Consider the following 24,653-nt stretch of genomic DNA (forward strand, 5'->3'; position numbering starts at 1 on the left):
GCTTTAATTTTAGTTGATCATTTGATTACTAAAACATTTTTTGGTTGTTCATTTTCAAACACTGTGAAGGGTCTGAGATGTTGCTCTATCTGCAAGCTAACAAGTTAGCCTGTCACAGTTTCATGATTGGACACCTGGGTCAGAGACAAATGTCTTTATCATTCATGGTGTAGCAAACGACATGAGTATCAACATATTTGCATCTGTTCCCCTCCTATCTAAGTCTCAAAGGGGTGACATGGATAGATGCATATAGTTTCCCACATACACAGTTGGTTGACAAGAGGGGAATCTTAGATTTAAGCCTAGGCGCCTAGGAGACTTGAATCTTTTATAATTGGCACTAAACATGCCTATTCCTTGCTCTGGAGGGAGACACTTATTTCCATCTCCCAAGGCTGGGGGTGTTTAAAAAAGGCTTCTCATCAATTTTCATTGTGTTTTTAAAACTCTTGGCTGAAGTTATAAGAATTTTAACCCAGTACATGTCATACAGACTCTACCTTTTTAAAAAGAATACACACACACACATACATTTGACCCTTGAACAACGTGTGGATTAGGGATGAAGACCCTCTATATGCTCAAAAATCCACATATAACTTATAGTCAGCCACCCATATAGGCAGTTCCTTGGTATCCATGGATTCAACTAATCAAAGATCGTGTAGTACTGTAGTATTTACTATAAAAAAAAATCCAAGTGTAAGGGGACCCACACCATTTATTTAAACCTGCATTCTTCAAGAGTCAACTGTACATGTTTATATATTTAGAAACCAGAGCCATCCCATGAGAAGTGGAGTAGAAATTGTCATATGAATTTTACAGAAAAGACAATAAGAAGTAAAATAATTTTTCCAAAGATAATATGAACATCCCATTAATTTCTGCTACTTCTAAACCTATCCTATCTACCTATTTGCCTCCACTGCAATGGTTATAAGAAATACTACAACCAGAACCCAGAGCCTTCATCTATCTTTTCTTATGCTACATAGCACATCAGGAGAATATAGTTCCTACAGGTTAAATCGGTGGTTCTCAACCAGGGGTGATTACACCTCAGATATTATTTGGCAATGTCTAGAAGACATTTTCAGTTGTTATAAGCTGGGTGGAGGGAGGAGGACAATGCTACTGGCATCTAGTGGTTAGTGGTTAGGGATGCTATTAGACATCCTACAATGCACAGGATAGCAACCCTCAGCCCTCATCCAACAAAGGTCCAAGATGAATATCTCTAATAAAATCAATGCCTTACATCGATGAGCTCGTAGTCATTTTTGGCATGTAAGTGTCTCAGAAGGTACCAACGTGCTGTTGAAACAATAGATTTGGGATACCCAGGCTGATACACCACTCTCTCTAAAAGTCGCCGCGTCTCTCTGGGAAAAAGATATTCACTTTCAGTCCAAAGCATATAAATTAATATAAGATATTTCATATACTAGTCTCAAACACACATTATCTTTCTCATTCTTTTGCAGACAACGTGCTGATTACTTCATGAATTTTTTCATCCATGTGATGAAAAAGGTAGTAATAATGGTTAACATTTACTAAGTATTTATTATGTGCTACGTAGTATGCCAAGTGTTTTACTCATATGGTCACATTTAACATTCACAACCTTATAAGGTAGGTTGCTGCTATTATTCTCATTTTGCAGATAAGTAAATTAAGGCTCTTTCCAAATAGAATGGGAAAATAACCCCTATTTCATGAGCACTTCTGACTGCTCTACTTCTAATCCCTCTTGAAGGTAGACAGAAAATAAATAATGCAAAGATAATATAGAGTGGAACAAGAAGAAATATTTAACATCTACACTAGAGGCTAAGTGTATAATATCAGGCTTTTAGTATATATTTTTAACAACATGTACAATATATGAACCTATGTAATAATAGGCTGATTTACAGTTATGTTCTAATTTTTTCTTTCCAAATTTACTAACATCTATGGCTCCAAAGACTTCTGTATGGGTAGAAACAACACAAATTGTGGTAACTTCAGAACTGCTGAATAGGAAGATTTTGTAAGTAGCAACTGGTTTGAAGTAGGAGCTAAAGAAGAACATGCCCTGAAGATGCTTTTACATAGGAATCACATAGTAAAGCACACTGCTTTTTCTTAGGCGGCATGTTTATTTGAGCTGATTTTGGGTAGTGATAAAAATTATGGGAGGTGCTAACAGAGATTACAGGCAATTGGGAGTTAACACTCTCTAAGTCATGTATACTGAGCTTCGGCAGAAAGAGTTCATTAGGAAGTTCACATTATAGCCTAAAACATTTCTTGGTGAAATTAGTCATATAAGAAGTGGCAAAAATAAATAAATATCAGTAAATGATGCTGGAATTGCTAATTAGTCATAGGTCTTATCTCTTCCTTCACTCCTATTTTGTGGTATTGATGTGACCTTTGCCACACATTTATATGTGTTAAGCTCTATGTCTACAATTCTTATTCTGTTCCAGTAATATATGCTCCTAAACCATTGTTTCACTTATGCTTTGTATTATATGTGATATCCATTAGAGCTAAATATTCTCAGAATTTAAAAATATTCTTGCCTGTTTTTTCATCCGTATAACCTTTAAGTAATTTTCTTCAAATTTATTTCTGACCTCATCTCCACTTCCAATAAAAAGACTGCTAAAATTTAAATTTAAATTTTATAACTTTAAATTTTTATATTTAAATCTGTGAAGTGTCTAGATTTTCTAGATATAAAAACCACATTATTTATAATATCTCTGCCTTTTTAATATTTATTACTTTTTTTCATAGCTTATTGCCTTGCAGGAATTTATGTCAATCTAGCCTTCAACTTGAGCCTTTTGGGTTTTGTTTCTAGAATCCACATTTACATTGTTGGCTCATCCTAAAACAGCGAAGAGCAAAAATTCCAAGGCCTTCTTCACTCAAAATGCTGTCATGAAAATCTCTCATATTCTGTATCTGGGTACCAAATTACTTTTTTTAAGTAAGACTTTATTTTCTTCCTTACTGGGTTACTAGAACCAGCCTTTCCAAAGTAGAAACATATATATGAATAACATCAAAGTTTGTTAAACTAATTCTAAACCTTTGTTTCGTAGAAGGATTAAAAGTGAAGAAACACTTTGAAGAAAAAAATGAACGAAGATTCTTCATACCTTGCTCCCATTTTGCGTTTGAATTGTAACAAAGCTTGTATAAGGACAGCCAGAGGACAAAAGCAAAGTTTCAAGGCCTCAGTTGTAGCTTCTTGAACCAAGGATGGCCAGTGATCACTGGAAATATTAGCCTATAAAAATAAAAGACAAATATTAAATCATTAAACATTTGACACATTTATTTTTTTTTAAATAAATTTATTTATGTATTTTTGGCCGCATTTGTTCTTCATTGCTGCATGCGGGTTTTCTCTAGTTGCAGTGAGCGGGGGCTACTCTTTGTTGCAGTGTGTGGGCTTCTCATTGCAGTGGCTTCTCTTGTTGCGGAGCACAGGCTCTAGGTGCACGGGCTTCAGTAGTTGTGGCACACAGACTCAGCAGTTGTGGCTCGCAGGCTCAGCAGTTGTGGCACACAGGCTTAGTTGCTCCTCAGCATGTGGGATCTTTCCGGAGCAGGGATCGAACCCATGTCCCCTGCATTGGCAGGTGGATTCTTAACCACTGTGCCACCAGGGAAGTTCTGACATGTTTACTTTAAAAAATGTAATCAGCTCTTATTTGTTGAGTGCCTACTTGTCTAAGTTGCCATGTAAATGCTACAGGGAGCAAAATTCTACAAAATGATTAAAATCTGATTCCTGCCCTTATGGAACTACAAAACAAGGCTGACAGGGATTAAGGAAGGTTTCAAAAAGGAGATATCACTTTAAAAACACTAAAATATTTGCTAAAAGAAAATGCACTATTCTATTACATGGGTGAATGAAATCTATCAATTACTAAGCCTCTGGTCTACCAAATATACAAAACTCAATTTAACATGATTCTTTAACTGGTAGTGTATAAGTTCCACATTTCAAAAATTATCTAAGGAGAGAAGAAAGACTGAAATGAAATATGTTAATAAAATCCCAATACAGGAAAAAAGGTGCAAAGCAGATCAGAGATAAATTAAATCAAAGTCATCAATTCTGAAAAACTTTTTAAGAATTTCACTTTGTGGGGAAAATGTTAAGATATCTATACATCACTTAGGTTGCAAACTTTAGTTTGTTATAGTATGTACTGACTCAGAAATAACATAGATAAGTAGTTCCAAAGAAACAGTAACTGCAAATAAAATGGTGAACACTCTAGTGAATTACATAAGAAGGAAAAAAATGTATTTAAAATCTTTCATTGAAAACCTCAAATTGTAACCAAGAATTCATAATTACAGGTATCTAGAATACACATTTTAATAAAGTCAATATAATGAGTGAATACACAGTCCCTTTCAAACACTAAATTATTATTTTAAATGTTAGAGCAATAAACTCTGAGTTCAGCACAGGCAATAGTAATTTGTGTAATCAAGGAAGAGGAAGCCATAGGGATAATGAATATGAAAACAGAGATCAGAGATTATGAGGCATCCTCCATAAAGACAGGAGCAATGGCACCTTGGGTACATCTGGAAAAGAATGTAAGGCAAATCCCATACTAATAAAATTACTCCTAATATATTTTTAAAAACCAATAACACAAAACTCTCACTGGTTGCTTTTATAATGCACTCTTTAAATTCCAAGAATTCATATAAAGTATTCCGTAAAGTTAGCCCATATATTATGATATAATAGTTTCTATATGTAACTGGTATACTAAACAATGTGATTAGAATACACTTATTAGAATACACTTAAAAGTGTATACAAAATATACTTTTGTCTCCCATTGTTTTTAAAATTTATTGTATTTAATATATTAATTATTATTTAATTTAATATATTATATTTTCCTCATATAATAAGGATGTAAATTACAGTAGGTCCCATGACTCTGACATCCATTCACAAACACGGTCTTAATTAGAATGTTCTCTCTTCAATACTTCAATCTTCATTCAAAGGTAATATTTACACCCCACTCCCATCTCCTCAGCTCCCAGCTAGGGTATGCTTACAGGAGGAGCAGATGGCTTGTTTCTCCGCCCAACACTCCCACCTTTTCTTACTAACTGTAGTTTCAGGAACCAACTGAAATATCAGAAGTTTGACTGGTGCCATCATAAGATGATGCTCTTTAGGCCTGACAGATATTTAAAGATCTTTTTCTCATCCAGACTTTCCTAGCTTTATCAGAGACTCTCAACTTTATGCATAGTCTCTTACTGCAGGACCAGCTATGAAATCTGTGGGGCTCAATGCCAAAAAACAAAAACAAAAACAAAAACATGCAGGGCCCTTTGTTACAAAATGATTAAGAATTTCAAGATGGCGGCTGCAGAGCATTAAACCCAGTGTGGAGGCCTATGCAGGTGCACAGGATAGGATGCACACCCACGAAGCAGTCCTGCTCAGCTGCAGTCCCACTAACCTGGGTGAATGAACTATTCCACTTACTCCCCTCACATGCTGTGGCAATCTGGAAACCTTTAGCTTCCTTTCTGCTAGATCCCATCACTCCTCTAGGTGGCTTTACATGTCAGGATCTAAGATAATTCCCATGGCAGTCCACTATCTCAGCTGGCATCACTCATTCCTGGCCCTAACAAGCTCTAGGAGCACTGCTGACCCCACGCTGCAGCAACTCTCCTTCACAAGATGGAGGGCATCTGGTACCCAAGCACACATTCCTACCCACTTTTGGGATTCACCCACTGCTGACCACTCTCTCCCAGAAGCATGCAGTCACTTTCCAAAACATGAGCAACTCTCTTCCCAGCAGGTGGAGAGCCACAGCTTCCGAGGCATGTGTCAGATACCTGTCCATGTGCTTCTAGACGTGTGCCTCCAGGACCTCAGAGGTCACACATCAAAGCCTCGCTCTCTCTGGCAGCGAGACTCCCTTCCTCGTCTGGTGGGCACCTGTGTGTGGAAACGTGCCAGGGGGATGACGGGGGAGGCAACAGCTTTCTCCAGAGAGATTTCTTCACAATCCTCCAACTCTGCTCTTCTAATCCTTTTATAGCTTCCTTATAGGTTACTCTTCTACCCACTTCAGAAATCTGTATCTTGGTCTGATATTTCTCTTCGGCATCTGATATTTAATATCTCAGGGGAAACTTTCAGTTTAATAGCCTTTTCATATATTATTACACATACAATAGCTTCTCTTAAAACAGTCTAATTTTAATATACCCATCCTCTGCACACTGCCAGCTCTTTACCAGAGAAATATGACATCTCCTTATAATAACTGCTGGGTATCAAATCTTATAGCAAGCAAATTAGATGTGGATGGTGCTTTAAAGTTTACAAAGGCATTTGTAAATGTTAACTTCATTTGATATTCCTAATACCTAGGCAAAGTAGGTATTACTACCTCCACTATTACCAAAAAAGGTTGGGGGAGCTCTAGACAGCTTAATTGGCTGAAGTTTTCACAGGTTGTAACTGGTAGAACCAGAACCAAGGCTCCTATAGAAAACACTCTTGTGGTGGTAGTAGTGGTGGGGCAATGGGGGCAGGTATATGTGGGTATTACTAAATTGTAAGCTAATTTCCCCATCTGTAAAATAGGGTTCTTATGAATATTAATGAAGTTAATATGTATAAAGCACTGTAACAGAACCTAGCACAGGCTAAGTGTTCTGTATGTTTGCTATTATTATTGCTATTTTTATTTTATTTCAGGGCAGATTTAATTTCCCAGCATGAAGAACAAACAAACAAAAAAACCACATCACTAATAATGTTTATTAACTAACAAATAATAAGTTAGACTAAAAGGGTATTGACTTCTCCAGTTCACATATTCAAGAGCATTTATAGGTGCTACATGTGGCTTCCATAGTCCACCGACTGCCAATGTCACAAAGACTTTTGTTAAATATAAATATGGGACAAACAAAACAAAATGTTTGGTGATCTAGAATTACCATTAACCACCATTTCTTTCCAGCCAAATCACGTCAAATTTGACTACCATTACTATTAGTCCAGTCATTCAAAAACCATTGGTGGAGGAGCTCCTATATATAAGGCAGAGTGGTAAAGCAAAGACGCAAAGATGAACAAAACATAGCCCCAAGCTAAGGAGCTCTGAAACGTGCTCCACAGTAATAGCACCAAAGAGGAATAAATTTCCTAATTCTTATATTTCTTTGGCAAAATGTCTAGTTAAAGCAAGTAAATAACGTTGGCAATGGACTACTATGGCAAAAGCATGAGTTAATTCAGGCCTGTCTAGGAAATTTCTTCCAAAACAAAAAATGACATTTTATCTTTTAATTACAGAAATAACATGCATATGATAAAAAATTCAAACACTATCAAAGGATATAAAATGAAAAATTCTCCTCCACTATCCCTTACAGACCCCTAGTACTATCCTCCAAAATAACTGCCATTAAATTTCCTTTGTATCTTTTTGTATTTTTCCATGTGCCTATTAGCGTGCACACATGTGTACACACACACACACACACACACACGATGTAGAGATAAATATTCTTAAAAATACATACCACACATATATACACTCAAATAGCATATCATACACACTGTTCTGGAGTTTGCTCCTCCATGTATCCACTTAAATATTTATCTTGAAAAGTTTTCCATACTAGTATATAAGACTTCTAGATTAATATACCTACCTTGGTATCAGAAAACATATCAAGTCAAAAATTACTAGAAATCCCTCTTACAGAATGTCAAATTGAACTAAGAAATGACTAAAATGTTAATTATTGGTATCTTTGTCACTGATGAGTAGCTGGGTTAATTCTAACCTAAATCACCAAGAAACAAAAATGTATATTCTGCCATAATTCAACTTTTAAAATTGCAATCTTTGTTTTTTCCCCCTAAACACTGACAGTGTCCTGCTAGAGTCTACAGGTTTATGTTATGTTACTCTTATGTCCATCAAAAAGCCCAAATACAAAGTCTATGAGGAGACCACACTAGAAGGTGATGAAACTATAGGAACTCAATGGAATATCACTATGTAAAAAGCTTTTATCTTAAAGAAAAATAAAAGAATCAATTTTTCACATCATAATTATAACATGATCTTACCATGCAGACTTCTAATGCAAGCAGTGCTAGTCTCAACAGGCTTGAGAGTTTCCCACTCCAGCTGCCCTGTTGGGATGCTACTTGTAGACTCTTCCTATAACACATCTCTGCAGCACCCATCATTCCTTGGGACTGATATATGTGTGCCAGCCACTGAGGAACAGGAAGAGAAAAGAACCCAAAAGATTTTAGTTTCGTACACAGTCTACTTCCAACAAATTCAATAAACTTTGATGAAGCTAAATTTTTAATTTAATTATTGATAAATTTTGTGCCTCCAAAACAAAAATCACAGGTCAAAAAAGGGGTAGCCATCTTGCCCATTCTATTAGGAACAGCCACATCCAGTCTGAAGCCTTAAAAAGTCTCCCAAGATGGCAAGTCAGGAACAAAATCAAAATGCAATATGATTTTTTATACATTACAGATGTAACATCTAACATATGAAAATCAATGCAATCTACCGTATTAACAGAATAAAGAAAAAGAAGCATTCTCATAGATGGCCCCCACCCCAAATCCACTCATTCATGATAAAAAACAAATCTCTCTTGACAAACTCAGAAGAGAAGAGGATTTCCTTAATCTGAAACAAAAATTGGACAGCCATTTTAGAATCTGATAAATACCTACAAAAACCTAAAGCAAAAATTATAATTATGAAATTACAAATGTTTTCTATCTGAGGTAGAGAATAAGACAAGAATGTTCCCTTATCACCACTCTGCTTAACACTGTAATCGAGGCTCTATAAATAGTGCAATAAGGCAAGAAAAAAATTTAACATAAAAATATTAGAAAGAAAAAGTAAAACTCATTATTTGCAAAGGATATAATTGTGTATACAGAAAACCCAAAACCATTTCAAAAGAATAAGTGAATTTATTAGCAAGGTTTCTGGAAGGTCAGTATATAAAAATCAACAGTATTTCTAAATGTTTGACACCAACATACAGAAAAAAATACCACTTGCAATGGAACAACAAAAAAAATCGACTACCCGGAAATAAATTTAACACAAAAATGTAAAAGACCTCTATTGCAAAACTTTTAAAACACTGCTGAGAGAAATTCAGAGCTTAAACAAGGAGGAATATAACACATTTATGGATAGAGAAACTCAATAGTAATACTTTGTCAATTCTCCCCAAATTAAACTATAGATTCATGTAATTCCAATTAAGATCTCTGTAGGACTTTTGTTTGGCGGGGAGAGTAAGGGTAATTGACAATTTACATGTAAATGCAAAACATCTAAAGTGATTGAGACACACTTGAAGGAAAACAAGAAAGTTGGAGGTCTTAATATTACCTTCACATATCAAAACTAATTATAAAGCTATAAGCAAGAATAAACAAATAGATCAATGAAAAAGAAGGAAAAGAATAGGGAGCCCTAAAAGACCCAGGCACCTGATTTATGACAAAAGCATCACTACAATCTAGTGGGGACATAATGGTCTTTTCAAAGGATGGTACTGGGACAATTACACATCCATATGGAAAAAAATGAACCTTGACCCTGCAACACTCACAAAAATTAATCCAGGATGGATCATAGACCTACATGTGAAAGGTAAAACAACAGTTTCTAAAGGAAAACAGAAAAATATCTTCATGAACTTGGAGTAAGAGTTCTTGAGTAGAACACCTCAATAATGCATTAGCCATTAAAAATGATAAATTAGACTTCATTAAGAACTACTCATCAAAAAATAATATTAAGAAAATGTTAAGCCAAGGTGCAGATGTGAGAAAATATTTGCAATACAGATATACAAAAATGTGCCTGTATCCAGAAAATATGATTCCAACAATTCAGTAAGAAAACAGCATATGAAAAACTACAGTAAAGAAAAGGTACTTTAAAAAGAGGAAATCCAAAGATCCGATAAGCATATGAAAAGTGGCTCAACAGCATTTGTCATCAGGTAAGTTCAAGTTAAAACCACCACAAGACACTATTACCTACATATCCTTTGGAAAGGGAAAACAATAACCACCATCTAGCAATATCAGCAATTGGAATGCTCATAATTTGCTGGTGGGAACATAAACTGGACAACCATTTAAAAAAACCATTTGACAGGATCTACTAAAGTCAATATACACAAACTCTATCACCCAACAAAAGGCATATCCCAGAATGGACACAGCACCATTAATCATAATAGCCAAAACCTGGAAACACAGTTGACCCTTGAACAACACGGATGTAACTTATAGTCAACCTCCGTATCCATGGTTCCAAGGATTGAACCAACCATGGACTACTGAAAACTATCCATTTATAAGTTGACCCGTGCAGTCGTGCAGTTCAAACCCATTATGTTCAAGGGTCAACTGTAATCCAAACAGTAAAAGGGATATTTTACAGTATATTCATAAAAATAAATGAAAAAAAACTATGGCTACATGAATTTCAACTAAATGAAACAACTAAATGAATTTCACTGACATGATGTTGAGTGAAACCAGATACAAAGTGATACTCCATTTATATCAAGTTCAAAAACAGGCAAAATTAGATAGAAGTGATAGAAGTCAGAATAGTGTTTCCCCTTTTCTTTTGGATGTAGGGGGCGATCACAAAGGGAGAGCATGGGGAAGGCAGCCAGGCTGCAGAAAATGTTCTGTATCTTGATACAGGTCGTGGTTAAAAAGGTATATACATATGTAATGAGTACAAGATTTTTACACTCTATTCTTTGTGAATTATATCACAGTATAAAAGAAAACACATATACTATCTCTAAGACTTTACTTACTGTATAATTTATCCTTTAATTTTTCCCTTTTAGTTTGACAAGGTGTTTTTCCCCTTGATAAAGAACATGAGATCATCAATATCCAGTTGACCTTAGAATTAAAGTATCTTAACTCTCATATGGCAAATTTACTCTGAGAGGGAAAAAAGCACCATATTTCTTCAAAGATTAGAGTAAACAAAGTGGCTTAACTTGCATAATCCAACTATTTTACACCATTAGATAATCTTTTTAAGCAGGACATCAAAACTGTTGACATAACAAAAGATCAAAATGAAGAACAAACTGTAGTAAAATAAGCTTCTGTAAAACCTATATTAAAAAGTCCCTTGATACTATCTTGTGGTACAGAAAGAACTATAACAAATTGAGTAAAGTAATTATATGCTTTCTGTATTTTGCTATCAATAAGAATAAAGTACACAGTGATCATTATGTATTTGTCCTTGTGGTAAGCAGAGCCAGCTAAAAGGGCAGACAGTCTATTGATTCAGGCATCAGTCCTGAAAAGAACTATTTCTAAAGGCACTAAAAACCCATTAAAATCTTGGATATAGGTTACCTGTAAAGTAGCTAAGGAAAAACTACACACATCCCCTCTAAAGACAGAGTTAAACACCATTATGGTAACTTTATTATAAAATGTTTGTAACACTTAGCTCTCTTACACCAATCTCATGTAAAAGACAGTATTTTCAACACTATTTTAAATGGAGAAAATTTACAATCAACAATGTTAAAAGCTTCGAAGCCGTGCAGCGGCAGATCCTAAATGAATATTCAACTTCTTTAGTTTCTCTAACCACGCTACCCTTTAAACCCTGAAAATGAGAGATATACAGTGAATCTAAAGGCAAGACAAAAATGGAGCATACCCCTGACCTCATTTAATATCACAGAGCATTTTAATTCAGGACTCACATAAGAAAAGAGAGAATTTACCTGCCAAGCTGGAACAGAGGTTGAGTTGGACATGACTGTTTTTTGCAGCTCTTCAAGTACAGCATCTGGGAGAGGTTTTTTTGACTCTAGGAGTGGTTTACATTGAACTTGTCTCAAAAGTAAGATAACAGCTGGCTGATCAGGGTTACCTTTTAAATTCTAAAAATCAAACCCCAAACAGAAATACATCAAACAGGTTCTTAAATGTTAAATGTAAAAGGCAAATAATCTATTCTCCATATTGAAAAAAAACCCCTGACTTTAACCTTTTCTTATTAAAAAATAAACAACAGCAAAAGTCAACAGAACACTGAACATCTTGGGAATACCAAACTTTACACTTAAATAAGCTCTAAAATCAATAATGCTATTACTGTAGTTTACAAGTTGTTAATCTTAGATTTAGTATGTCCCTTTGACTTGGTTTATTCTTAGGTGATATCTTGAAAAATTTAGGTACTACATATAAACAGCTGAACTAAGAAAATATAAAATTAACAGTGAAGGCTAAAACTAATCCTTATTGGAAGAAACTTAACTTTTTAAGAGGGAAAGAGCTATAAATTTTTTCCTTTCTCAACCTCTTAACAAAGATACTCATTGTCCTTCCTCCAGGCACAGACTTCTTACACACTGGGAGTAAGAGAAATGACCCATTTACCCAGGCCATTTATTTATGCCTTAAAACACATACACACACATATAAATGTATTATATGTGTGTTTGTATATATATATAAAATATGTGTATGTTGCATATGTGTATATGTGTGTGTATATATTATATATGTATATACATATATACATACAATATACACATACAAGAAGAAGTTAAGGAGATTCTCTAAACAAGTCCTTCCACTATTGTTTTAAACATTTCTTTCTTTATTGCTTGTCTCTCAATGACATAATTCTTTATTTTCTATTATTAGGTCATAGTCCTAAATGTCCTTATTTCTGAAATGAGATTGCTTTCTTCTAAGTAAGAGACTGGGACATTAAAATGACAAGGAAAGGTTCATAAAAGTATCCCTTATTCTGTCAGAGAGAGCACGAAGCAACTGTCAATTTATGCTTACTAAACATTCACTGTATTGTACTAAACTGTCCTGAACCTAGACGGAATTTCTTAAATAAAAGAGAAAATGTATTATTCTGATTTTCAGAGAATTCAAGGACCAAAGGGATCTTCAAAGATCCATTCTTCTCTCTCTGTAAAATTTATATTGATCTTTCAAAAAACATTTCTAGAAAGACAACACCTTCTCCCTGGTAAGCATTTATGAAAACAGATGTTTTCAGGAAAAATGATGTTTAAAACTCCCCTTATTCATTAAATTATTTTTGAGTAGGTTTACGAAACTGATTTGTTCATTCAATAAATATTTACTGAGACCCTACTATGGGTTAGGCAAGGTGTAAGAATTTATTCACACAGCCTACAACCCAGGTAGGTAAAAACTGACTACTCAATAATTCCCGTCACCCACTTAACAATCCCCACAGTCATTCTACATTGTTCAGAACTTCAGAAAAATGTAGGGATACTGGAAAACATAGCATTCTGAAGAGTGTAACTAGAAATCAAAGGAAAATACTGCTTCCATAATGGTACCAAAAAAAAAAAAGATTAAAACCTTGAGTCTTAAGAGTCAGACAAATGTGAGCTCAAACAGCAACTCCATCAATTTCTACCTGTGAACTCCTGTGCAAATTACTTACCCTCTTTAAGCCTTAGTTTTCTCAGTTGTAAAAATGGGGATAATAATAAATACCTATGTCATAGGATTGTTGTGAAGGTCAAATACAAAGTACTAAATGTATTAACTAGCTTACAGTAAGTACTCAGTTAATATTGGGTATTATCATCATCATCACCACCACCACCACCACCAAATGCTCTTTAAATAACGTGCATTCTATTTTTGAAGTTACTTTCCAAGAAGGATAAGAATCCATGAATCTCAATTCCATAACAATACCTTTGTGCAGAGGGCTTCAGCTTCAGCTATTCTTCTTGTGTCTATTAGACCAGTGACAGCTTGGGAGAGAGACCACTTTTCAAGAGATTGGTTGTAATTTTCAAAGAATTCTTTGTCTTTATTAAAAAAAAAGTCAATGTTACTTTTTTCTGCAATTTATAATGTGTTCTCAGAGAAGTAATCAGTTGTTAAGAAGTATTACAATTAAATTACCATGCATATATAACTTTTACACATACCACTGGAATACCATAGACTATCTCAACATGAGACAGGTTTCTGCAAAGTTTCATAGCAGGAATATTTACAGCTGAATAACTTAAGACTTTACATACTTGTGACTTACATTAAAAAAAATCAATATCTTCAGTAAAACTGAAAATACTTCATTGAAAAAAAGTAAAGATTTATTGCAATATAATTGACATATGATAAACTGCACATATGCACATATTCAAGCTGTAAATCTGATGACTTTTGACATAAGAATACATCTGTGAACCATCACTACTATCAAGATAATAAACATATCCATCATCATGAAAAGTTTCCTCCTACTACTTTGTAATCACTTCTGTCTCCAACCCATCTCTCCTCCTTTCCTCTGTCCCCAATCACTAATCATTTTCACTCACAATAGATCAGTTTGCATTACCTAAAATTTCATATAAATGAAATCACAAAATATAAACTCTTTGGCATCTTTCATAGCAGTTAACATGGTAAATTACATTCATTTTCAAATATTAAAGCAACCTTGCATTTCTACAATAAACCTCACTTGATCATTAAGTATTATTATGTTTTTTGTGTTACTGGATTTGAATTGCTAAAGTTTTGTTATAAATTTCTACATCTGTAGTTCTGTAGTTTTCTTGTAATGTCTTTGTCTGGTTTTGGTATCTGCATAATGCTGATCTCATAGAAGAAGTCAGGAAGTGTTACCACCTTTTCAATTTTCTGGAAGAGTTTGTATAGAACTGGTATTATTTCTTACTTAAATGTTTGGTAGACTCCATCTGGTCCTGGAGTTTTCTTTATAAGAAGATTTTTAACTATAAATTCCGTGTCTTTAATAGATATAAAGCTATTCAGTTTATTTCTTAAGTGAGCTCTGTATCTTTTAAGGAATTTATCCATTTTATCTACATCGCCAAATTTAATGGCATAAAGTTGCTCATGAGATTCTCTTATGAGCCTTTTAATAGCTACAGTGTTGTACCCTCTTTCAATCCTGACAATGGTACTCTCTGTTTCTTATCTGATGCCTGGCTAGGTTTATCAATTTCATTGATCTTCTCAAAGAACTAGATTTTGCTTTTGTTGATTTTCTGTTTTCTATTTCATTGATCTCTACTCTATTTTCTTTTCTTCTGCTTACTTTGGATTTAATTTCCCCTTCCTTTTTCTAATTTCTCAAGGCAGAAGCTGAGATCATCGATTTGAGGCCCTTCTTATTTTCTAATGTGGACATGTAATGCTAATATTTTCATATAAGCAGGTGTTTTAGGAGTATTATAGAATTTTATATGTTGTTTTTTCATTTTCATGCAGTTCAAAATATTTTCTAATTTCCCTTCTGCCTTATTCTTTGACCTGGATTATTCAGAAGTATGTTATTAAGGTTTCAAATATTTGAGAATTTTCCAGATTTTTTGGTTATTGATTTTTAAATTAATTCCATTGTATTAAGGTAACATACTTTGTATGATTTGAATCCTTTTAAATTTACTTAGACCTGTTTTATGGCTCACAATTTGATATATATGGGTAAATAGTCTGTGTACACTTGACAGAAATATGCATTCTGTTGTTGTTAGGAGAACTGTAAGTTCTAACTAGGTCAAGTTAGTTGATAGTGTTTTTCAAGTTTTTAATTATATCCTCACTAATTTTCTGTCCAATTGTTCTATCAATTATCAAAAGAAGAGTGTTGAATCTCTATAATTATGAATTTATCTATCTCTCCTTTCAGTTCTATAAGTTTGTTTCATGTATTTTTCCATAATTTTTCATTTTTTCTACCTATTTTATTGGGAAATACAACACAGATTTTGTGTTTTGAAGCTGTGCTACTGGGTGCCTAAATTGCCCTCTTGATGAACTGACTCCAATGTGAAATGACCCTCCTTATCACTGGAAACATTATTTGCTCTGAAATCTTAATTTGTAGGAAATTAACGTGGCCACTCCAGCTTTCATTTGATTAGTGTTGGCATGGTATATCTTTTTCCATTCTTTTACTTTTTAGGTCATTTTTGTCTTTTTATTTGCATCTTTTTAAAATTGATGTATAGCTGATTTACAATGCTTCAGGTGTACAGCAAAGTGATTCAGTTATACATATATATATAAATATATACATATATATTCTTTTTCAGATTCTTTTCCATTATAAGTTATTACAAGATATTGAATATAGTTCCCTGGGCTATAAAGCAGGTCCTTGCTGTTCTTCTATTTTATATATAGTACTGTGAGGTTATTTTGGTCTTCAAATGTAGATTTATATTTGTTTTATGTTTCTTTTAAGCAGTATATAGTTAGCTCTTGCTTTTTTTTCCAATCTGTCAATCTGTGCCTTTTAACTGGGGTATTTAGACCACTATACTTAACTTGATTATTGATATGGTTGGGTTTACCTCTATTGTGTTGTTTTCTCTTTATTCTATCTATGTTCCCTTTTCCTCCTTTTTGTATTATATAATTCCATTTTTTCTACTTTGGTGGCTTATTAATTAAACTCTATTTTTTTAGTGTCTACTTTAAGGTTTAGAGTATTCATCTTTAACCTGTCACAGTCTACCTTTAAGTACAGGTGATCCTCTGTATCTATGGATGTGGAACCCATGGATATGCAGAGTCAACTATTACTACATCATTTTATATAAAGGAGCTGTGCATTGGTGGATTTTGGTATCTGAGGAGGGTCATGAAACAAATCCCCCACAAATCCTTACGGATGACTGTAATATTATACCACTTCACTTACAGTATAAAAACTTTACAACAAAATACTCCCATTTTCCCCTCCTGGCCTCTGTGCTATTGTCATATGTGCATTAAACAGTTAATTACATGTTAAAGAGATTTCTGTCATGTGTCGTTTGTGGATCTGTTTCTATGGATTGATTTTTCTCCTCATTATGGGTGGTATTTTCCTGCTTATTTGCATGCCTATTAAGTTTTAACTGGATACCAGACATTGTGAATTTTACCTTGCTGAATATTTCTGTATTCCTGTAATGTTCTTGAGCTTTGTTCTGTATGCAGGTAAACTCGTTAAGACTTGTTTTTAAGCTTTGTTAGATGAGAATATAATAGCCTTTCATGTAGGGCTAATTCTGCCTACTACCTTTTGGCAATATCCTTCTGAATACTTTATCTGGAATATATCATGTATGAAATGCTTTTTTAAACTTACTTGAAGCAGAAACAGCAGATAACAGTGCCAAGTGTAAATCCATCCTCTTTGGCTGAGTGTTCTTCACTAGGGCTAGTTTATCATCAGCATGACAAGCTGCCATTAGCCCAGCCCAGACAGCAGGATCACCTAAACACAGGAAATACAGTTAGGAGGCTGTCAATATCAACATGTTGCTGAAAAACTACCAAAAATGAAAGTAAGAGTTTACAAATACCAACAAATGAAATATTATCTCCAGAAAAATTCCATTTTCTTAAAGAAAAACTAGTTCATAAGGCACATTACTATATTCATCCTTTAAGATTTGCCATTTTTTCCAAACACATCAGAGGATAAGAAATATCCTATTTAACTCTTCTTCCATGGCTGGTTACGTGAGTTGCCTAGAGTACTACGCTGTTGTGGAAAGGTCAATTATATTCACTTTCACTGAATACCAAGGGCAAGTCTCACAGAGACACTTGTGTTCATCACTGTCCCTATATTAAAGGCTCAGTCATAGGAAAAGCAAGATAACACAATTCTCAGCTCTTAAGAAAAGTCTGAGACAAAGGAAAAGCTCAAGACAATGCCATTTTACCTATGTTTTAACAGCCAAGCATAAAAGTCACTTTCTCATTCCAAGGAAGCAATTATGATTACACTGATGTATCCCTTCATCCATTTGATCTTTCCTTCCTTCCTTCACGCCTTGATAGTAGCTTCATGGGAAGAGGGAAAGCCCAATAGCAGTGGGTTGAGAAGGTAATAAAAGAGATTATGAGTATAGACTCCTCTTTTCAAGAAAGTTAATTGTGAAAACAGAAAGCTGGATTGGGATTTGGAACTTAGGCTTTTTAATTTGTTTAGTCTTTTGTTTCACAAATCATATTTTGCAGGTTAATATTTACATGGTTAATATTTTCAGTCCTATTACCCTTGAAAACACAAATGGATAATTTTTAAATCCTACAAGGGGTTCCAGTTAATAATACAGTCATTTAAACATACTTCTTAGCTCTAGTTTTTAATTTTTTTCTTACCTAACTGCCCCATCCAATATATATCTCCTATCAAATGGCTGAAATACATGTATTTCATTTATAGACAGCCAGTATTACCGCTAATTGTACAAGAATCATTAGAAATCTTATGTAGACCCAAAATGTTTGTAAAAAATTAAATACATACCTTGATATTATAAAATAATTTCTGCCCAGATAATGCCTACCTTATTTTAAATATCATAAGACATAATCAAATCCAGAATAAGAAAATGGGGACCACTTCCTAGAACTTATGGTGAGATCTGAATACTATATAATGAAAGGCAGATGACTGAATCTTAGATCTGGATTTTAGGTCTAACAATGCCACTAATTAACTGTGCAGCCACTCTTCCTTTGGAACACATACTTCTACAAAATAAGGCATCTAAATTAGATGATGGCTCAGGTGCCCTCAGGTCTAAAATCCTATAACTGAATGCAACTGAATGCAGTTGAAGTGGACTCAATTTTTGTGTTTCTAAGATTAAGTGAACAACTCATTTAAGGATCTTAGGGTATTCTATAGGTTAGATTTTGGGAGGGGGATGGACATTAGCTGGCAGCAATTTCTTTTGTCACAATTCAAAAGAATTGCTGTCTTCATGAACCCTTCTACAGATAACCAGCAACTCAAATTCCCTATGAAACAAAGTGATAATATAAATATTATACATATATAGGTATATACACATATATATATAATTTATACATATATATGTATATACACATATATATAATTTATACATACATATATACTAGAAACCTAAAAAAATTTTTAATATGGTTTGCTAAAAATACCTTTTAATATCACAGAAGCACTAATCTAACACACATTGGATTTCTTTCCATTCAATTCTAAATTCCTGGGATAATATTTAAATTTCTGAAAAGATTCCTTGGAGTACCATCTATCAAAACTGTACTTTGTCTAACTAAAGATCTACAAAGGTTAGATGTACACCTACTACACATAACTACAATTACATTCACTTTCACTGGACTCCAAACAAGTCTCAAATAAGCACTCAGCTTCATCAGTCAGTCCCTGTTTTAAGCTTCCTATATGACTCTGCTTCCTTGTTTATGAATTTCTCCAGATAATATGGGAAAATCAGAGAAAATGATTAAAGAAGATCTTAGCTGGGCAATCTCACCTTTCTAAAGTGTATGCCACGTACACAATCAAAGGTTAACATCTATCATTCTAGATCCAGAGTAAGAATTCTTGATATCTAATACTTGTTTGGGAACACCTTTAAAAATCAGAAACTTACCTAACATAGAACATAGATAAAACCAAATGTTTAGGATTTCTTTTTGTTCTATTTCAAAAATGAAAGAAAGAATAAACAACAGGACATTGGTTTACTTGTTTTATAAAATAATCTCTGAAGTTTAGTTAGGATCCTTATCATTTATTGTGAAGATAGTACTGAACCTGTTCTTTGTATGTTTCCCCACAGTCCCTGGCCAAAAGCAATAGCATTCTGATCCAGCAAATGTTTGAAGTGCTCTGGGGGAATATACTGTTTAAAGCTATATTTCATGTTAAAAATAATATTATGTAAAAATATATCCCATGACCCTACTTTGTTAGACATTCCAATCCTCTACAGCACTTCTCCAGCAGTGGTAACGGAAGCATGCTGATGCAGGTTATATGCAGTTCCCCAGTGCCTTTTGTGACCAATGGCATATATATACGACTCTGGTTAGAACTAAGAAATTAGTTCAGGTGAGGCCAGCACCTTGGCAGTTCTAACAGTTACCGTAGAAGACATATTTCCACTCTTCAAGAAGTTAACTACACATAAAAATAACTAAACATGTTTATTAAATAATTTAGTAGCTATAAATAAACCTCATTAAACCAGACTGAGGGAAAACAGAAATAAAACCACTTTTTGAAAATATATAATTCAGAGTTTCAATAATGGTTAATGAAGTATCTTTAAACAGATATTCCTTTGAGCCTGCTTCAATAACTGATTATCTCTTAAACATCAGTAGCTGAATGCAGTAATCAGATAATATGCAAGATCTTAAAATATTTTAAAATTCCCTTCTTATTTCATAAAAATACAAACTTTGCTTCTTTAACACATATGCAAGATGGACGGAATCCTAAATAAGGAAATGGATCACATTATATTCACCTGGAGAAAGGAGAGCTGCCTTCTGAATGGCCTTTAGTGCAGTATTTTTCTCACCATCTGCTGAACTGCTTCCCATAGCCAACTGATTTACTGCAGTGTATAGTAATGCCTTCTACAAAGAGAAAGGAAGGGTGTTAACCAATTCTCTTTATAGCTCCCTGACTTTCAAAGTGACTAAAAGTAGTACTATATTGGATATGATGTGATCCCTAAGCCTAAGAAGAAAAATTATTCATCAATAATATTATTTAACAAAATTATTTAACAGTAAATAATATTATTTAACATTTCCAGTGGTAAATAATAATAATATTATTTAACATTTCCTTTGAATTGGGGCAAACTAACCTTTCCATGATTTGAGTCCAGAATATGAGCCACATTTCCTGCTACCGCACCTCCCTATAATAGTAAACAAATTATTACTTATATAAATGCATAAACTTTCACAAAAAAGTAAAAATTAAGACTGATAAAATCTTTACATTAAGTCATTTGAAAGGTTCAGCTTTATCACATTTGTAACTTTTAAACTCCTTAAGCACCAACTTTAAAAAAGCAGTTTAATATTTTTATAAAAGAAAATCTTTTCTACTATGATCAGTTCAACTCTGCTCTTTTAAAATATTCATTAAAGGTCCAAAAGTTACATGACTTTATAGTAGTAACAAACAAATATACAATTTTCTAACAATATACAAGATTGTGAAACGAAGACTGAAAGAAAAAAAAAGAGAGACCACAAAACTTATTTTAAGATAAACTAACATAGTTTTTACTCCATGAAAATTTAGTATTTTTAAAATGTCCACAGTCCCCAGTAAAATAAGTAACTAAAGTTCAGAGCATCATGAACCTCACCACCACCACCTTAATATTCAACTCAGTACTAAAAGTAAGGAAAATATACGCAGCACGATAGTTTTCATAAAGTCGATCTGAAATCCTTAATTTTTAAAAATTCAATTAGACATTTTACCTGGAAAAGAAAGTGAATTATAAGAATAACGTAACAATCTATACATGTTCAAAAAAGTCCACCTCCTTCTTTGTATCTTCCATAACACCCAGAGCAGTACAACAGTACATGGAAGAAACTCTGTGTACTACTTGTTGAATGACTAATGAAAAACTTCACTAAATAACATAACTCCCTTGCTCTAGTAGTTAATTATTTTCCAGAGTGATAATGTTAATATTGATACTTTAAAATTATATTATATACCACATCATAAGTTATTTTATCTTTTTGCCAGAATTTAGAACATTACTCACCTTTGCATTTCGTTGAGTGTACTGAGCAACCACTCGGGACAACAAAGACCACAGAGCAGGATCAGCTGGGTTACTATAGTGACCATCAAAAGCAGAGGGCTTAGAGACGGTGGTTACTTTAATCACAAAAAGTACCCCCAAAATCAACATTTTATTTAGTATCTAAGTTAAACATCTTCTAGACATCTAAAACAAGTTCAAATTAATTCTCTACATGTGGTTAAAAGTGACTGAATTTTTAGAAACATACTTTATATCCCCTATATACACCTACAGTTTTTATTAAAATAAGAAAGAAAAATCAGCAGTGTGATGATTACAGAGCCATGAGATCCAATTCAGAAAGGTTAAGGAAATTTAATACATTGTGTTCGAAGAAAACACAGAGATGAGAACTGTGGAAGGAAAATAAACTACAGATATAACACTTTACTGCTAAAAATAAATCTAATAAATAACCACTGTTGCTAGTGATAACAGCTTTCTATTTTCCAAATTTTGAATATTAATGAATGTTTGAGTGGCCAAAAAATTCCTAAAACCATCAAACTGGACGGTATCAGAAAACAAACTGACAACATCACAAACTTGAGAATTTGTAAGGGCTTTCATATTAAAACAAGGTTTGGTACAGGAGAATTTGGGGAAGATGTTTTGTGGCCAGTTACAGGTCCTGTATGAGTCCTTGTATAAATTGCCTTTACTCAGTATGTCTAATTTTTTTAAAAAGCTTAAAAATCTTTGTCAATTTGTCAAAAATTGTATCTTTATCCTTAAAATTTGCATTTATTGTATTATTAATGAAGTTTCAGATATTTTCTTGTATATTAACCATTTTTATTCCTTCATTTGTGAATAAACTTTTCATGTTCTTACAAAAAAAACCCCATCAAGATTTGGGCCTTAATCTGAAAGATTTTCTGTTCTTTCTTTACCAACTGAATTTTTAATTTAAATTGTTAGAGGTGAAATAACGTGTAGTCAGTTACATGATCCTATGTACAGTTTCATAAAACCACAACTTGGTTTCCAAATATATATGCTTACCTCATTGTATAGTCTTAATAAGGTCCAAACATCAAAGACAACTTCATCAAGTATAACTAGACCCCAAGTTCACAAGTACAGAATTTACCTGTGAACAGCTTTAGATGCTTGTCTCTGCACTGCCACAGTGCGACCTTGCAGTACATAGATCGCTGAAGTAAGAAGGCACCTCTGACAATCATTGTCTTTCTGTTTGCAGTGCTTCAGTAACTCATTAAGTGCAGCTTTTGACAGTGTCGCATCCTTCATTGCCAATCCTAGAGCACAAAGGGCTTGAAGGCTTTCCGTGGTTGGTTCTTTTAAGATAGAGCTGTAAATATATTTTTAATTGCCTATTAGCCATGAGTACAATAGTCTGTAACTATTAAAACACACTTAACAGTTGGTAGAAAAAACAATTTACTTATAGATTCACCAAACTACAGTCCAGCTTTAAGATAACTATAAAACTAAGTTCCATGGTTTCTAGGAATGGTAATTTCCTGGAATTTCTTTTTTTTTTTTTGGCTGTGTTGGGTCTTTAGTTGTGGCACGCGGGCTCTGTAGTTTGCGGCACGCAGGCTCAGTAGCTGTGGCGTGCGGCTTAGTTGCCCCATGGCACGTGGGATCTTAGTTCCCCAACCAGGGATCAAACCCACGTCACCTGCATTGCAGGATGGATTCTTTACCACTGGACCACCAGGGAAGTCCCGTTTCCCTGAATTTCTGAAGCAGTTAAAAGTACCAATGGCCTTTGCAGAGCATCAATAGCCAAATTTCCTTTCTGGTCATTTTATCTACATTTAGAAACAAATATACAGCACAGTCTCTTTGGGTCACAGTTCTAGGTAAATAATTAGAATAATTTTGCTAAAATCTTTAGTTTCAATAAAATCCTAAAAGGTATGAATAATAAAGAAAAATCCTTAACCTAAGATCTGATTTTTATCATTCCCAAAAAGCTTTTGTCTTATTGTTCTGTGGTATTTGAAACAAGAGCAATATATAATAATTACAAAAACTATCTATATCCACCATATTCCAAGTGAGCACGTTTATAATTGAAGGAGAATTTAAATTTTGTATGTAAACATCCAGCTTTTTTCTTTTCCTTCTTCACCTGTGAAATCTGATTTAGCCTTATGGAGGTAAAAGTCAATAATGTTTAGGAATCCTTATTAATTAAAATGAAGAAAACCTTAGCTCTTTATAAACTTAACTACTTCTAATAATAATTATGAATGTTGTACTGTAACAAAACATAGGAACTTTGAAAATTTTGTTAAACAAAGTTCATTAAAATATAATATAAACAGCTGTAACATTATAAAATATCACATACCTACCACTATGTCTTTCTATTATTTGGGGGGAGGGGACAACAAGCTGTTTAGAATTTGATTCTGACAAACAGCTACAAAGTCATGAATTTTCATGGGCAGCTCTGGAGTAAACTTAAAGCATCCATAGTAACTCTTTTTACGATAAGGGTTAATAGATGGAGGCATCCAAATATGGAAGAATATCAATTAGTTACAGTCATTTCCATCAATACAAATAAACCACACCGTAAGTTGTAACTAAAAAAAAAAAAAAAAGGAAATAGTAAAATATAAATTCCAATACTAACAACAAAAGAAGAAATTCTAATTTGTGTCTTGGTTCAAAAGAGAACAAACCTATATACTCTAATATGTATTAATATACAAAATCTAGGGACTTCCCTGGTGGAACAGTGGTTAAGAATCTGCCTGCCAATGCAGGGGACACGGGTTTGAGCCCTGGTCCAGGAAGATCCCACATGCTACAGAGCAACTAAGCCCGTGCACCACAACTACTGAGCCTGCGCTCTAGAGCCCACGAGCCACAACTACTGAGCC

The 24,653-nt window shown here is 33.8% G+C and overlaps 1 protein-coding gene across 9 annotated transcripts in view; it reads right to left on the minus strand.

The window, feature by feature from the left end:
- The window catches only part of SKIC3 (SKI3 subunit of superkiller complex), a 162,110-nt gene that overhangs the window by 1,258 nt on the left and 136,199 nt on the right, over positions 1-24,653 (minus strand). For all 9 annotated transcript variants that reach the window (XM_082375059.1, XM_082375060.1, XM_082375062.1 and 6 more), the window contains 10 exons: positions 22,883-23,104; positions 21,748-21,820; positions 20,821-20,874; positions 20,473-20,584; positions 17,286-17,414; positions 13,862-13,977; positions 11,881-12,039; positions 8,171-8,323; positions 3,165-3,295; positions 1,265-1,388 (listed from right to left, as the gene is read on the minus strand). In XM_082375059.1, coding sequence (XP_082231185.1) covers positions 1,265-1,388; positions 3,165-3,295; positions 8,171-8,323; positions 11,881-12,039; positions 13,862-13,977; positions 17,286-17,414; positions 20,473-20,584; positions 20,821-20,874; positions 21,748-21,820; positions 22,883-23,104 — 1,273 coding nt within the window. The remainder of the gene's footprint in view (positions 1-1,264; positions 1,389-3,164; positions 3,296-8,170; positions 8,324-11,880; positions 12,040-13,861; positions 13,978-17,285; positions 17,415-20,472; positions 20,585-20,820; positions 20,875-21,747; positions 21,821-22,882; positions 23,105-24,653) is intronic.

This window comes from Balaenoptera borealis (assembly GCF_965194805.1).
Source record: "Balaenoptera borealis genome assembly, chromosome: 2".
NCBI classification, from domain to species: domain Eukaryota; kingdom Metazoa; phylum Chordata; class Mammalia; order Artiodactyla; family Balaenopteridae; genus Balaenoptera; species Balaenoptera borealis.